This window comes from Benincasa hispida, chromosome 11 (genome assembly GCF_027475165.1).
Source record: "Benincasa hispida cultivar pf3 chromosome 11, pf3_genome.v1.1, whole genome shotgun sequence".
Classification (NCBI taxonomy): Eukaryota; Viridiplantae; Streptophyta; class Magnoliopsida; order Cucurbitales; family Cucurbitaceae; genus Benincasa; species Benincasa hispida.
This window is the reverse complement of record NC_143488.1, coordinates 15175098-15190436: the sequence shown is the minus strand read 5'-3', so window position 1 is coordinate 15190436 and position 15339 is coordinate 15175098. Positions and strand designations below refer to the sequence as shown.

Sequence of the window (15339 nt, the reverse complement as noted above, 5' to 3'; positions counted from 1 at the left end):
TTTAGGAATACCAACGCATTTACTTCGACAACCTTAGGTATTTAAAACATAGTAGATCAAGCTTCATTCAACCTTAGCTTTAACCCTAACACATGCTTCATACTTTGTGAAATAAGTTGGCTTAAAACATACTGAACCAACTTGTAAAAACTACTAGCATGCATTAGACATGGAAAACATACTTGGAAAACCCATACACTAGTAAACATTATGAAAATGGATTTACTAAAACATGCTGAAAATATTTGGACAAGATAACATATTTAAATCGTGTCAATTTCTGTGGAAAACATGCTTTACTTAGCATGAGAAATAGCTTCAAACATATGTTGCTTGGCACTTCATTTGAACACTTAGCATGAGAAATATCTTCTAAGAAATCATAGTTTCTAAATCATTAAAATATTAAATCATCACATAGTCACTCACAGCTCGTTGACCTCTTAGCGCCTCTCCTAGCTCTTTTTGGTCTGAAAGGACATAATTCCCGATTAACTACTTAGAATTCTTAGCAAAATACCTCAAATAGTTTATTTACTAATGGAACTTCCATCATCAAAGACAGCTTTACTAGCGAGATACTCATCATGAGTGCATTCTTCTCATGAGCGAGATCCTCCTGAGTGAGATCCTTCATCCTAGTAATACTCACCTTTCTAGCGAGATTCAGCCCAATTTCTAGCAAGATTTCCTTATAGAGCGAGATCCTCATCACAAAATTAGTGAGATTTCCTTCATAAGCGAGATCCTCATTCTCCATATGAGCTGTTTGCTTGTTCTTCCCAAGTAGCTGTCTGCTTATGCACAGCTTCTCTATTACAAATTCAAAAATTCATAACTTAAAATCCAGACCTCTTTTGAAGGAACTTCCTTCTACAAACTTATTTAGAATTGAGTTAACTTTATTACTTTAAAATTTCAATAAAAAATTCTCTATAATTTGGCCTAGAGCTTCCAATATTCACCTTGAGCCCTGATTAATTCGAGATTCTGCCTCTTCTACAAATTCTCCACTTTTATTCTTCTTCTCTTGCAATCTTTCTCCGGCAAGACAACTTCGAAAACTAGATTCTCACTAACTTTCAAATGGTAATACTTTCACTAAATTTTCTCTTGTCAATTACCGAAACCATACTTCTGAAGTTCATTTTCCCTTTTAATCTTCCTACCGCCTCCCAAATTCAAGGATTAACTGCCACGTGCCAAACCAAAAATGAGTTTCCTTATTTAACATGTTTTTCCTCAACAACTCCTATAAATAACATAGCTTTTCACTTATTAGATATTTAATATATCATTCCTTTGGCTAAACATGCTTGTTTAGGAAACTTAGAATTCGAGGTTTACACTAAGCTACACAAGAACTTATTTCTTCTTGCTTCCATCCTCTATCCCTCCTAAACTATGGCTTCATTTAACTCACTAGAAGACATCACATTACTTAATCTTACTTAAAGTAATTAGGGTTTGGGTTTTACAAATTCTTCCCCCCTAAAAGAAATTTCGTCTTCGAAATTTGCTCGAATCTACTTATAACTTAGACTTTGACAACATCCTTTGGTCGTAAATTTACAACCTTCCTCCTTTCTTTCTTCTTCCCTTTTTTTTACTACGCTTTCGCTGCGTTACTCTGATACTAACTTATTCATGGTGATGAACAACTTAGTCATCATAGTTCACTGTATTTGTCACATCCTCTGATGACTCTTCTATTTTCCATTGAATCATAGCATTCATTTATTATTAGGGTGTTCCTTTTCCATTTCCCAGCAATATCACTGGAACATTCTTTTCCAGTTGTCATACCTTTGGATTACTTGCTAGTTGTGAAATCAATATTTGTGTCAACTAGACTTCTCAACCTAACTGAGGACACTCTTCTTAGGATATCCTTTCTATCCATACTTGGGAGAAAACATTCTTTGTACTATAACATTTCCCAACTACGACTTACCATACTGTATACATAAGGTTTTCTTAACTGTACTAGTCCCTAGCTCAGTTACAATTCAAACTTCGAGCTATTACCTAGAACATCAGCAGATCTGAATCTTTTCCTTTTGTTTTCTGCTGACCATTTTGTTCCTTACTTTTATACTCAATGTACCCCTGGTACATTTTGAGCTCACTGCTGCTCATCTTTTCCCTCCTCTTATGATTAATCTGACTAGGACCTCCTCTAGATTACATCATTTCCTCTGAATTCACTAGAATAGACTTCACGTTTGCCACTAACCTCTGAACAAACCTGCTATACGTTCTATTTCTAGTGAAAAGTCTATGTTTACCTGCGTGACTCCCGACTTCCACTTAGGTACCGGTAGTGGATTGAGTAATCCTGCCGGCCTTTGCCTTCCAGGTTTCACTTGTTGACAAATCAAATATCACATAGTACTTTTCCTATCTTGCTAGATTATGCCTTAGTCTATTAGTCTAGAGTGGCCGTTTTGTTCACTCCTTATCATTCTTTTCTGCGTTACTACTTAACTGGGAAGGAACTCCTCTTGTTATCTTCCTACAATCATAACTTGCATTCTTGGTCGAGAGAGAATCTTTATTCAATCCCTCAACATTAATTCATGGCTAGCATGGAGTGTTCTCGACACTATCAATCACAATTTTTTCCCTTAATTCTACAATTCTAGTTCAAGTACTGTCATACCTTAGGTACTATTGCTCAGATATCTTCCCCGTGTCCTTCAGTATCAAGCTATTCCAATTTTAGGGCAAGGCCTCAGTATCTTCTCTATGTGCTTTAGTACTGAGTTATTCACATTTTAGTATAAGCTCCAGTACCTTCTTCATGTACCTCAGTACTGAGCTATTTATATTTACTTGCTTGCATATTCTTATCTCTTAATAACTTAATTGCCTAAACACATCCCTTACTAACACATCCTCATGGTCATTGTAAATCATAGCATAAATACAACATTAATGTGAGGTGTGTTGTTTGGTAACTATTTGAGAATAGTTGTCATAAATAGCTTTCAGTAATCATGCATTGCTAACCATTCATAGGCTTTAGCAATCTACTTAAAACATTTAAAGTATCTAGAGTCACTCACTCATGCTGCTAGAACCATATGACCAAGAAATACAACCTAGTCTAACCAGAAATCACATTTGCTGAACGTGGCATACAACTGCTTCTCTCGCAGTGTCGACAAAACTATCCTCAAATGGTTCCCATGATCTTCCCTACTGCTTAAATACACCAATATGTCATCAATGAAGATTATCATGAACTGATCCGAGTAGGGACGAAATATCTTATTCATCAAGTCCGTAAATACTACAGGGGCATTCGTTAATCCAAATGGCATTATTAAAAGCTCATAATGTCCATACCTCGTCCTGAATGCAGTTTTTTTTAAACATCCGCCTCTACCTTCAACTGGTGGTAACCTGATCTCAAATCTGTTTTAGAGAAAATCGTGGTTCCCTTTAACTGATCAAAGAGATCACCTACACCAAACAATAGGTACTTGTTCCTGATCTTCACCTTGTCCAACTGCTTATAATCCATACGTATCTGAGAGTACCGTCTTTCTTCTTGATAGAAGACCGGCGCTTCCCAAGGTGTCACACTGGATCTGATGTAACCCTTATTTATTAATTCCTATAACTAAACTTTCAATTTCTTAAGTTCTTCTGGCACCATCCTTAATGGTATCTGAAAAATAGGTGTTGTATCTGGAATTAAATCGATAGTAAACTCAACTTCCTTGTCAAATTGTAAATCTGATAACTTTTCAGGGAAAACATCCAAGAATTCTTGTACAACTGGTACATCCTCAGGTTTCAGTTTCTCATCCTACGAAACACGAAACCGTCACATGGTTAAATAGGCTCCACATCTTTTACTTAGCAGCTTCCTAACCTTCACTGCTATTATTAAGCTTTCTGAAATATTCCTTTGCTTCTTACAAATATTGTCTCTTGCCTACCAAATCTCTCAAACATTATCTATTCTTAAAACAATCCATACAGTTGTAATATTTACTCGAGAAATCCATGTTCTAGAGTAACATCAATTCCAGGAAATCTAACGGAATCACTTCATAACTATAATTATCAAACAAGCATCGAATTTCTTTTGTTAACTATAATTATAACGGAATCACTTCATGTTAACTATAATTATAATTATTTATAATATTTTGTATATATATTTTTTAAATAACCGTCGAAATTTCTCTAAATTGACCGCCGGTTCGCCGCCATGGAACCGACATTGGGCATTTCATTTGGGATTTTATAATTTGGGACCCGATTTGTAAGATAGTCTTTAGAACAATCTTCCTCACCCACGACGATTTTTCTCTTCGTTCGGCCTTCCAAATTCGCAGTGAGATCGTCAATCAATTACAAAGGGGACTTCTGAGGTAAATCTCTTACTATTCCTCTTCGATTTGATGAATTCAAGCACATCAAGTTTCGTCTTTTGTTCATTGAATTCGATTCCAATCAAGTTTATCGAGCTAGGGTTTTCTCCGGTTTGTGTGTGCGCGCTTTTCCCATCTTATGGATACTTCCGTTTTTATCTTGTGAATATGCTGAATCTGAAGTACCGTCTTCCATTTTCTTAGCATTTGAAGGGCCGAGGCGACGAGGAAAAAATCTAGAGATGACTACTGCAGCTCGACCCACATGGGCACCGGCTAAAGGTGGAAACGAGCAAGGTGGTACTCGAATTTTCGGCCCATCCCAGAAATATTCCTCCAGAGACATCGCTTCTCATACTACCTTGAAACCCAGGTGCGTGTATTTAAGAGATGTTGTTGTTAATTGTATTGGGAAGATGGGGCAGAGGGCGCATTTTCTATAGCTTGATGATCATGTTTGTTCATTAAGTACTCATTTGGTTGAGTTCTTTGTACCGAGTATCTCTTTCTTGGTTGTTTATAATCGTCTGTGCGTTGTGGCTTCTGAGGGATACTGATCGCACGACCACGCAGGAATTCATCAGGGTTTTTTTGTTTGTGACGTGAGTTGAGTTTTCTAGTGGGTTTAGAGTTCTTAACTGGAATTCTAAGAACTGAATTGGTCTCCGGGTTGGTTAGTATCTTCATTCTAAGAATTGAGTTGGTTTTAATGTGGATGCGATCTGTTGGACAGAATCTTCATTCAGTTCACCTTGATCTTAGCTTAGGTGAACTTGGGTTTGACAAGTTGGTATTGATGGCTCCACTTCTTGCATTTCGTAAATTGGACCCACTAGTTCTCAAGAAACTTTGCCCACTCTGAGAAAAACAAAATTTTTAATACATTAACCTTTCCACTTGACGCTTGAACTCAAAAACTTTGGAAATTTTCTTGAGCGTACCAAGTCCATACCTTTGATCACTGTTTGTTTAGCCCGTGTGGAACTAAGAACGATGTTAATTAATTTGGCTTCCACTGCAGCTCATCCTCATCTTTTCGTTTATTTTTTTATTCACAAGGATAATAATCATTGTAATATCTAATTAATTTGCCCAGTCATACACCTTGTGGTGGAGGCTAGGGAGTTTAAGTCATGAAAGGGCATGGGCTGCTCTTTCTTTCTGTATATCTAAAGAACCTAACTATTTCTACAATTTTTTGTTTTTGTTTTTGGTTTTTTTGGTGGGATAAGAAACAATTTTATTGATGAATGAAATATCTAAATAGAATAAAAAAGGGCCCTCTCATAAGGAGTACAAAAGATGTTTTCATTTTGCAACTAGGAAATTCAAGCTGTGATCTCTTAGAGGCTGGAGCTGTTTACACCAAATCTCTTAGAGGCTGGAGCTGTTTACACCAATAAAGAGTAATAAAAATAGATGCATCAATGATATCCTTGGTGAATTTTCAGCTGTTCCTGGAGATTCTAGCATCCCTTTCCTCCCAAATCTTTGACAAAACCGGCATATGGTGCTGGTCCATATAGCTGTCTTTGTGTCTTTGAAAGGACGGTCAAGTATTGACATTCTGATCCAATCAACAGAGCCATGTGGGATGACCAAGGTCCAATTGAAGGCACTGAAAATTTCAGTCCAGATACCAATAGCAAAAGGGCCGTGGAAGAACAAATGATTCAATGTTCCACTGTTACTTTTGCATAGGCAACACCATGAGGGGGGCAATTCGATCTAGGGACATCTGGTTTGTAGTCGATCCATGGTATTAAGACAAGAGTGGCTATTCTCCCATATTAGGAACTTGATCCTTTCGGGGCAATGAACTTCAACATTTCCCCAATGATGACAATCTCTTTTTCTATTTGGTTGGAAATGGAGGGATAATTCTAAAATTGAAATATAAAAAATCAAGGGGTTACATGTGAACCCACTTTAAGACTTATAGACAATTGTTTGTCACTTTCAAATAATTTTATCTGTCCTTTTCTGCACAAGGGACAATGGGTGAAACCATGAAAGCAAAGGAAGCATAGTAGGCGTTTAGTTGTATAAACCATTTGATGCTTGACCGCATGCCATTGTGGGCACTAGTCAAAAGGAAATAGAGTAGGTCAGCTCACTTTTAGTGAGATGATTGAAGAAAGGTTTATCACTCCTTTTTCTTTCGCTTGGTTTCTGTCATTCATTCGATAGGGAAACACCAGTGGTCATGACCCTCCTATCTTTGCTTTTTTTTTTTGGGGGGGGGGGGGGGGGGTTTGATTGAACTTCCCTTTTGTGATTATGATTTTGTTAGTTCTCTGTGAAATTGTTTCCTTAAGACTTTAAGAGTTCTGCGTTTTCTAATAGTGGATTTTGTTCGATGTTTGGGGAGGTGTTCTTGGACCCTCCTTTCCGTGACAAAGGAAGGGTTCTTCGACAGTCTTTCTTTTTTTCCATGTTGTGTGGCATTTGGCTTAACAGGATCTCCAGAATTTTTTATGGGGTAAAGAGGTTGGGGGAGGAGCTTTGAGAGTTGATTAGATTTAATTCCTCTTTATGGGAGTCTGCTCATAGGACTTTTTGTAATTATGAGCTTAGCCTTATTCTTTTTGGATTTTACCCCTTTTTGTAATTGGACATGGGGTTGGTTGTTTTTTGGACTTGGTTTTTTTGTATGTCCTTGTATATCCTTTTATCATTCTTAATGAAAGCTTGGTTTCTTATATAAAAAATAATCTCTCTCAATGAAAGTTGGCTAAGGAAAAGAAAGCTATAGTTGTCCAACAGCTACTTTTTGGATTCTCCACCTACTGATATTTAATAAAGTAAAACCTTTAGGGGTCGTTTGGTTTAAAGTTTTCTAGATGCATAGGAATTAAGGATGCTTGGGAGTTATAAGCCTGAGAATGAGATTGTTGGGAATGAAGGATGACTGTGTTTGGTTGTGCATGGAAATGCTATCTGAATTGTATGGGAACAAATTATGTTTGTATTTAATTTATAAGATTAATTGTGACATCTCTATAAAATTTTATAGATTAATTGATAAACAATGAATTCAATTCAAAATTTTGAGAAAAATAATTATTTAACAATCAAATAATAATATTAATTTAATTATTAATTATAATTATTTGTAAAATGAGTAATTTATAATTAAAGTTACTAGAATAATGAGTAATTATAAAACATAAATTTTATTTACCTTCCAATAATTAATTTACATCAAAATAATTTTAAACAAAACAATTTAATTTAATCTTCATTCATATAAGGGAAAAGCATGAGAATAAAATGATAAGAATGAAAGGAAATATAATAATAAAATTAAAAGAAAAAAATAGAAAATAGAAAAGATGAATAATAGATAGAATGAAGAAGAGAAAAATAAAAAAATAAAAATATTAAAGAAAAAAAAGAAAAGAAAAACATGTAAAAATATCACATAAGGCAGAAAAAATTATTAAAAAAAGTCGAAATAATAAATATGAAAGAAGATAAAAATAATGAATGAAAAAAGAGAGAGAAACAAATAAAGGAAAAAGGAATAAAAAACGGAGGGAAAAAAAAAAAGAAGAAACAAAAGTGGAGGGTTTATTAAAAACCCATCAATTACTGGTGGGAAATTAAAGCATGCAAAAAGCATGCAAAGACTTGATGCGGAAAAATGTTTTTCCACGTAAATACCTCAAATTCTCAAATCAAACAAGATTTTATATATATCCATGCCCATTCCCACACTCTATCCTCTCAAACCAAATGGCCCGTTAATGTGATCTAGAAACTGTAACCAATCACTTTATTCTGTATCCAGCAAGTTGGTGAAGGACAGTGTTCATATGAATAGGTAAATTCGAAGTGAATGAGTTTATGCATTTGTATGCTTAAAACATTAGTCTGATGTATTTTGCTTTCAAAATTTATTATTTTTGTCATATTTGTATTTGTTTAGTATACTTAACAAGTGTTCGATGCATGTCTAACTAATGTGATAAAACCCAAAAATATTGAAATATAAACGGAAATGGAATTACTAGATAAACTAAGTGTTCGTGGTACTTAAATCCTCCCTTGCTTGGGTTCTCTCTCGAGCTTTAAATCACTCACCAAAATATCGCTTCCCTTCCTCATTCCCCTTCCATCTATTTATAACCAAAGTTCATATAGAACTCTTTCACAAATTACTAATACCCACTAATATCTCTATTTCTTATCCTAATAGCATTCCTATCAAAATGTTGAACCTACTTTGACTTTGTATAAACAGGGCACATCTATTGCACTACTTAGTGTTCAATATGTGTCCACCGATCAACACGTGGACAGGTGTCATGTTAACCAAATTGAAGTGTCGGTGCTTCTTAGTTTATAATTGGGGGCCTATCACTTCTATTTAAAAATTCAATGAACCCTTCACAAAAATAATGGACGGCTTTAAAGTCTCTATATACGAGAAGAGAGTGCCAACAAGAAGTTCCCATAATCATAATTAGTTACCGAGTACGTTAACCTAGTATTATACATGAGCCATATCAGCATTGTTCTTCTCTCAAAATGAGCATTCACTCATCTATTTGTTATTGGGTAATGGCTATTTTCCTTTCTTTTATATTTCCTTTCTTTTATATTTCCTTGGATATGTTGTTGTCTTTTCTTCCGAGATTCGTAACCTCTATATACTTGTCATTAATGATGTATGTAGAAAGGAAGGACAAGATACCCATGATGAATTGCAAAGGAGGAATCTCAGGGATGAGTTAGAAGATCGGGAAAGGAGGCATTTTTCATCAAAGAACAAGTCATATGGTAAAGACATCCATTCTTTAGAAAAATGTAGAATGAGTTTCTTTGTTTGGTTTTCATGTCAGTTGCTATGGTTTTGTTCAAATATTGCTTTTTCCATGCTGTGTTTTATGACGTGTTTGCAATGAGTTTATCGTGTTTCACTTGCATGATTTGTAGATGATAGAGATCATAGAAAAGGAAGCCAACTTCTGTTAGAAGGTGAATTCATCAGCTCCTTTATGCTTACATTTAATAACAACTTCCATTGATTGTTTGTAATGAGTTATTATTTATGCTTTTAGGTGGGAAGAGAGATATTGAAGATCGTATTATACCACGAAGTTTAGATGCGGATGATTCTGATGTGGATGTCAAAAGTGATGATGAAAGGTTTGTTAGTTGGCTTTCCATTTTATGAATTTTTTATTATATTAGTTTCCTAGCCTTTTCTCTTTATGCTTATTAGAGAAAGCTTTAGTTGCTAATTCAAATCCTTGGTCCAAGACCTGGTAATCTAGCTTGTTTTGGGGTTTAGTATTGAAGTATCTTATTTCTTATGGTAGTGATGACGACGACGACGATGACGAGGATGATACTGAAGCTCTTTTGGCTGAGCTGGAACAAATAAAGAAGGAAAGAGCAGAGGAAAAGCTTCGGAAGGTGAGCCTTTAGTTCACCCAGATAGCTTCACGATCTGAAGTTGTGCTTGCAGTCCCTTTTTTATTCTCCAAGATTTGAGAAGAATGCACCATGAGTTGAGTGCTTAGTAACTGGGATTACTTATATGATGAGTAATCTTTTAAGATTAATGAGCTGATTTTGAATTTTGCTTCATCAGTTGCTTAAATCTGCGTTATAATGTATAGGAAAGACAAGAGCGGGAGGAAGAGCTTAAAGTAAAGGAAGCAGAGTTGCTCAGAGGAAATCCACTACTTAATGAGCAACCCTCCTCTTTTAGCGTCAAAAGAAGGTTGGTTAGCTTGATTTTAGCCATTTTCCATAACTATACTTGTTTGTTTGGTGTGTCTAACATGAACTTCCATCTGATGATCATTCAACCTCCTTTAAACTTTTGGAACAGATGGGATGATGATGTTGTGTTCAAGAATCAGGCCCGTGGTGAATCAAAGACTCCTAAGCGCTTTATAAACGACACGATTAGGAATGACTTCCACCGAAAATTCTTGCAGAAGTACATGAAGTAACATGGCTATCATAATCTAAGAACCGAGTAAGTCCAGCGTGAGAAGAACACATGTGTATCATAAATGCATTGAAAAGACTAAATGTGGACTGAATGTTTTAGTTTGTCTTCTGAATTGGATGAAGTACAAAGGATTGGACAAATGAATATTAAAATGGTTTCCATGAGAACCTGTCTTAAGCTCATATTTTACATGGTAATGGTGTTTTTGTGTTCAAATATTAGATTGGCTGATCCTTTTATGCAAGCAGAAGTAGGCACATATTCTGTAGGTGAGGACCATGGCTAGGAGAATCCAGACCTCTTGTAAGCCACCATTGAGGTTAACAGTGTCGAAGGAAGAAGAAGACTGCAGAGTTCTGCAGCCTTGTGTGGTTTGACACTCATATAACTGATCTCCCGAGTATTGCACTTTTAGGAGTAGTCTGAACCCATAATACATGAATGATACATACTTCATCCACCGCATGAACTTCGGTATATGCTGCCATAGAAAGAAAAAGAAAAGAAAAGAAAAAAAGATTTTACATATTCTACAATCACTAGATTTATTTATTTATTTATTTTTTTTTTATTTTTTAATACTTAGTGCATATTAGATATCACCTATTTTTGTGCATCTCATCAAATTATCCAATCATAACTTGTCAGGCAAATTTTGCTTTTTTTTTTTTTTGAAATATTTTAATATTTTTTTGATATGAGTGATGAGAAGGGATGTATAAAGATGGGTGCATCTAAGTATTGCTCTTTTTTTCTTTTATCCTTCTTCAAACTATAACTAAGTTCTTAATAGGATTTTAAATTTCTGAGAACATGTTAGATGTTCTCAAATGTCCATGGACTCGAATTTACCAAGGAGTGAATCTATATTTTATTACCATACTTCTTTAATAAGTTTTTCTAAGGCAAATTGTGAAAATGAAGTATGGTGGTAGTTACAATTATATCTTTAAGCATACGAAGGTAAAAGATGAGTTTCAAACTTATACAAATGTTAAAATTGGACTCTCAAACTAATAGTCGTAGAAATTGGATCTTCAAATGATTGAGATTGGAACATTCAATTGATATAATTTCTATAATCATATAAGTGTTTCTTTAAAGGTTTTTTTTTTTTAATTATTTTTATTTATTTATTTATTTATTTTTTTAATATTAACATTTATGATCTTTTAGGAATATCAATCATCAACATTCTATACTGACATTTTATTGGCATCGACATTAAGAATTTTGATTCTTGAAGATATGTTAATACTATGTTAATCATGAATTATAACACTCAGTTTCAATGGATATATACGCACCTCTGAGTTCTGAGGAAGGGCTGCAAAATTGTGTTCAAAATTTCAAGCAGCCAAATAGGATATAAACAAAGATTGATTCAGGCTAAGAGAGGATTTATTTTAATTTTCAGTTTACATTTTTTCCCTCATTAAATTTATTGTTCTCAGACTTAGAAAAGAAAATAAGAAATGGAGTTTTAAGTAAAAGGAATTAATTACCTGTACATAGTAGCCTCCTGTTAAAAGAAATAACATAAGTATCAAAGAGGCAACCATCCCAGCCCTTCTAATACTCAAAACTGCAGCTCCAAACAATTCTCCTGCCCCCTAATCACACATAAAACAAAAATTAAATTCATTTAATCTCCATTCACAAATCATTCATAAAACAAAGACAGTCTTGGAATAGTTTCAATCCAGACACCTGGCTTGTCACAGCTACCAATAATATTGCAAACAATGTTAGCAAGAAACATGAAACTGTTCTCTTGAAATCAACCATAAAGTATAGAATCAGCATGAACAATGTTGGATAGAGCACATGTGCAACCATGTCGCACAACGTGCTGCTCACATAGTACACGCTTAGTCGATACATATCCGCTTTTTGTTCTTTCACCAAATAGAGCTTTTCAAATGGAAACACGTATACCGCTCCAAAGATTGATGAAGATGTCCAAAATATGCAAATGTAGAACAATAAGCCGATCTGAAAACAAGTTAAAAGTTGACTATTTAAGCTTTTAGATCCAGTAGTAGTTTATTGATATGATATTGTGTTGAAAGATGTAAAAAAGAAAAAAACGAAACTACCTGGTCTCGTAGTTGAGGTTCGGTGTCAATCTTGGATTTCCACCAAAGAAGTCCCAACAACAATGCAACTCCAACTGCTTGAAGTAGCCTTAGCTTGTCAAAGTAATCCTTACTCCTTTCTTTGAATGTTCTCTTTGAAACAATCCTAAATTGCTCCCACCAGCTTATTGTCCAATCTTTCCCTACTTGTACAGCTAGTTGTAGATGCTCTGGTGTCTTTGCAGCTTCATTCTTGGTTCTTTCTTGACCCTCCAATTGAGTTTTGTACTTGAGTTGCAGATACTAATCATACATATACATATTGACAAAAATGGATCAAAAAACAAATGCTTTGAAAGTAATATGGCAGTAACTAAAGAGATTCCCACCTTGATAATTGATTTGTCTGTGTCAAGAGAGCCTTGAGATGTCGATAGATCTTCGGGAAGACTTATGTCGCCGACTTGTCCTGTTGCTAGATCAAGCAAGAACTCTGCAGGGTTCATGGGAATTTGTGGGGTAAATCTCAAAGATGAAAAGTATTCCATTGATTCTTTAGCTTTCCCATAGTATACAGGATAGCCTTCTGCTATCAGCAAAAGTTTGTCAAACATGTGAAACATTCTGCTTGATGGCTGGTGTATTGTTGTGATTATTGTTCGTCCTGCCTGCAAATGATCGAGTTTAATCTCAAGATTTATAAACATGTTGTACTTAAACAATTCCTAATTGTACCTTGGCAAGTCCTTTGAGAACAAGAAGAAGCCTATTAGCCGAGTTCGAATCAAGGCCTGAAGTTGGTTCGTCTAGTAATAGAAGTGAAGGATCAATAAGAACTTCATAGCCTATACTTGTTCTTTTTCTTTCTCCCCCTGATATTCCTTTACCAAAACCACCACCGATCTTCGTGTTCCGACATCTACAGTTCAAAAAGAAAAGTCATCATTTAAAAGAGGCGAAATCGAAGCTAGATCATCACTTGCTACCTTAACGAACACACCTTTCAAGTCCTAACTCTTTCACTATCATGTCAACTCTCTCGTACTTTTGCTGTCGGTTCATATTACTCGGTAGCCGAAGAAATGCTGAGACAAGTAAGGTCTCTTCAACCGTCAATTGTGGGAATAGAACGTCGTCTTGAGTCACGAAACCAATTCTGTTGCCAAAGAGTGGTTAAGAAAGAGGTTATTATATGTTAGAGAGACATTTGTTTGGTTTTGAAAACAGAGAAAGTGACCTTCTTTTAAGAGCAGCAGTATATGGAATGTCATTGTAAGTAATATTTCCTTTGACATTGTCAAGTACTCTTCCTCCAATCACTTTCAGTAATGTTGTTTTGCCACTGCCTGAAGCACCCATTAAAGCAAGTATTTCCCCTGGCCCAACCCTTCCTGTTATGCCCTTTAAAATCTTCTTGTAGCTGTCTTGTTGGTCCATTTTGATTTGTGAGCCAACCTTTGATATCACTGCCTTCAATGGGTTGTTCTTGGTGGACCCTTGCTTATTCCTCACTTTGTATTCCACATCCTCAAACTACAAGTGAAAATAGATCATAATTCATTAATTGAATGTATATAGTTATTACAAGGAATTGTAATTCAGTCACACCAACGACATGTGATAGATCGTCCAAAAATGTCGCTAAAACATGTACCAACGACGTCCTCGTCGTCGTTAAAAAATGTTGCTAAATGAATGATATGATATAAAGGTTATTCAATGACCAAAAAAAAAAAAAAAATGATAGAATCTCACAAGGAATCACAAAATCTTGAACTGTTGTACTTGTTTTGTTCTATCTGCTTTTTGTTTGTTTTTTTTGGAGTACAGTAATTGTGGGAGTGGGAGATCAAATCTCTGACCTCTGAAGAGAAAGATCACATCAATTAACGTTGAGCTATGTTCACTTTGGCGTGCAATATTAACAAGGTTATGTACCAAGTTTCCCAATCAAATATGACAGTTTTGTTTTAAAAATTTTTTAAAAAAATAAAAATAAGAACCAACCTAGATTATTCTATTGGAATATTAATATAAGTTAAAAAAATATTTAAATGTTTAGAAACCAAAATGAAAAGATAGTGTATGAACTAAAGTGAGTTTAGCTCAATGGTAATTGACATAACCTTTCTCCTTAGAAGTCGAAAGTTTGATCTCCCATCTTCACAGTTGTTGTATTAAAAGAAAAGAAAAGAAATGAAATGAAACAAAAAGATGTTATTTGAAAGTTCAATTGACATGAAGATGGTACTTTCAACTTCGAAGTCAGAGGTTCGATACCCTCTTCCTCATATTACAAAGAAAAGGCAAATAAAAGTTCAAGGATTAAAACAAAATGTAAATCTAAAAATCAAGGTTATATAATATTGTCACGAGATCTTAAAACGAGAAGCGACATTACTTAGTCGATCGATATGATAATCACGATGAAATATTTACCTTGAGAAAAATTGGAAGTGGGCAACTTCTACTGGTATCACAAGTCTGAATTTGAATGCTAACCTCAGAGTGGTTATTTTTTATGGAAGGTTGTGAGATGAAATCAATAATGTTATGGCCTCCTAAGGCATTGGTGTTTGTAATTTGCATGGTTGAGGGAGATAATGAAATGTCTTGAATTTCATCTTCTCTCCTAATTTCCATGTTGTAATTTAGAGAGAGAGAGAGAGGATTAAGTTTTGCTTTTAGGAGTAATCTCTCAAATTATAAGTTGGAATTAATGGAAGAGATTTTTCAACTATATCAAACCCAAAACTTGCCTAACATATCAAAGGCAGGATGTTGCTTGGTGAACCACAGGCTTCCCATGCTTATCAGTGTTTATTTTTTGGATTAACAATATTAGAAGTGCTTTGGTTTAATTTCACACACTTAAATTGCCACCATAATGTGCCATTTTTTT

At 34.9% G+C, this 15339-nt stretch overlaps 2 protein-coding genes across 2 annotated transcripts; one reads left to right on the top strand and one right to left on the bottom strand.

Annotated features, from left to right (window-relative positions):
• The first annotated feature begins 4104 nt into the window (after positions 1-4104).
• EMB2769 (Cwf15 / Cwc15 cell cycle control family protein) lies at positions 4105-10523 on the top strand. Its single transcript, XM_039049874.2, has 8 exons — positions 4105-4388; positions 4593-4761; positions 9070-9173; positions 9330-9371; positions 9455-9542; positions 9716-9812; positions 10019-10122; positions 10234-10523. Exons 2-8 carry the CDS (start codon positions 4631-4633, stop codon positions 10355-10357), a joined length of 690 nt encoding a protein of 229 aa, XP_038905802.1. The 5' UTR covers positions 4105-4388; positions 4593-4630; the 3' UTR covers positions 10358-10523.
• Positions 10524-10556: 33 nt separating this feature from the next.
• ABCG26 (ABC-2 type transporter family protein) lies at positions 10557-15080 on the bottom strand. The gene is made up of 9 exons (XM_090306901.1): positions 14940-15080; positions 13675-13970; positions 13438-13593; positions 13173-13356; positions 12827-13105; positions 12459-12740; positions 12070-12354; positions 11865-11972; positions 10557-10840 (listed from the first exon to the last, which is right to left on the bottom strand). Exons 1-9 carry the CDS (start codon positions 15078-15080, stop codon positions 10571-10573), a joined length of 2001 nt encoding a protein of 666 aa, XP_090163027.1. The 3' UTR covers positions 10557-10570.
• Positions 15081-15339: the final 259 nt, after the last annotated feature.

What these genes read in the sequence shown, in the direction of transcription:
- EMB2769 (XM_039049874.2), top strand. Translation starts at nt 4,631, where the DNA reads ATGACTACTGCAGCTCGACCCACATGGGCACCGGCTAAAGGTGGAAAC. An exon ending in GTCAAAAGTGATGATGAAAG is followed by an intron (nt 9,543 to 9,715) that starts GTTTGTTAGTTG and finishes TTCTTATGGTAG; the next exon opens with TGATGACGACGACGACGATG. An exon ending in TCTTTTAGCGTCAAAAGAAG is followed by an intron (nt 10,123 to 10,233) that starts GTTGGTTAGCTT and finishes CTTTTGGAACAG; the next exon opens with ATGGGATGATGATGTTGTGT.
- ABCG26 (XM_090306901.1), bottom strand. Translation starts at nt 15,080, where the DNA reads ATGGAAATTAGGAGAGAAGATGAAATTCAAGACATTTCATTATCTCCC. An exon ending in CAGACAAATCAATTATCAAG is followed by an intron (nt 12,741 to 12,826) that starts GTGGGAATCTCT and finishes ATGTATGATTAG; the next exon opens with TATCTGCAACTCAAGTACAA. An exon ending in CAGGAGGCTACTATGTACAG is followed by an intron (nt 10,841 to 11,864) that starts GTAATTAATTCC and finishes TTTCTATGGCAG; the next exon opens with CATATACCGAAGTTCATGCG.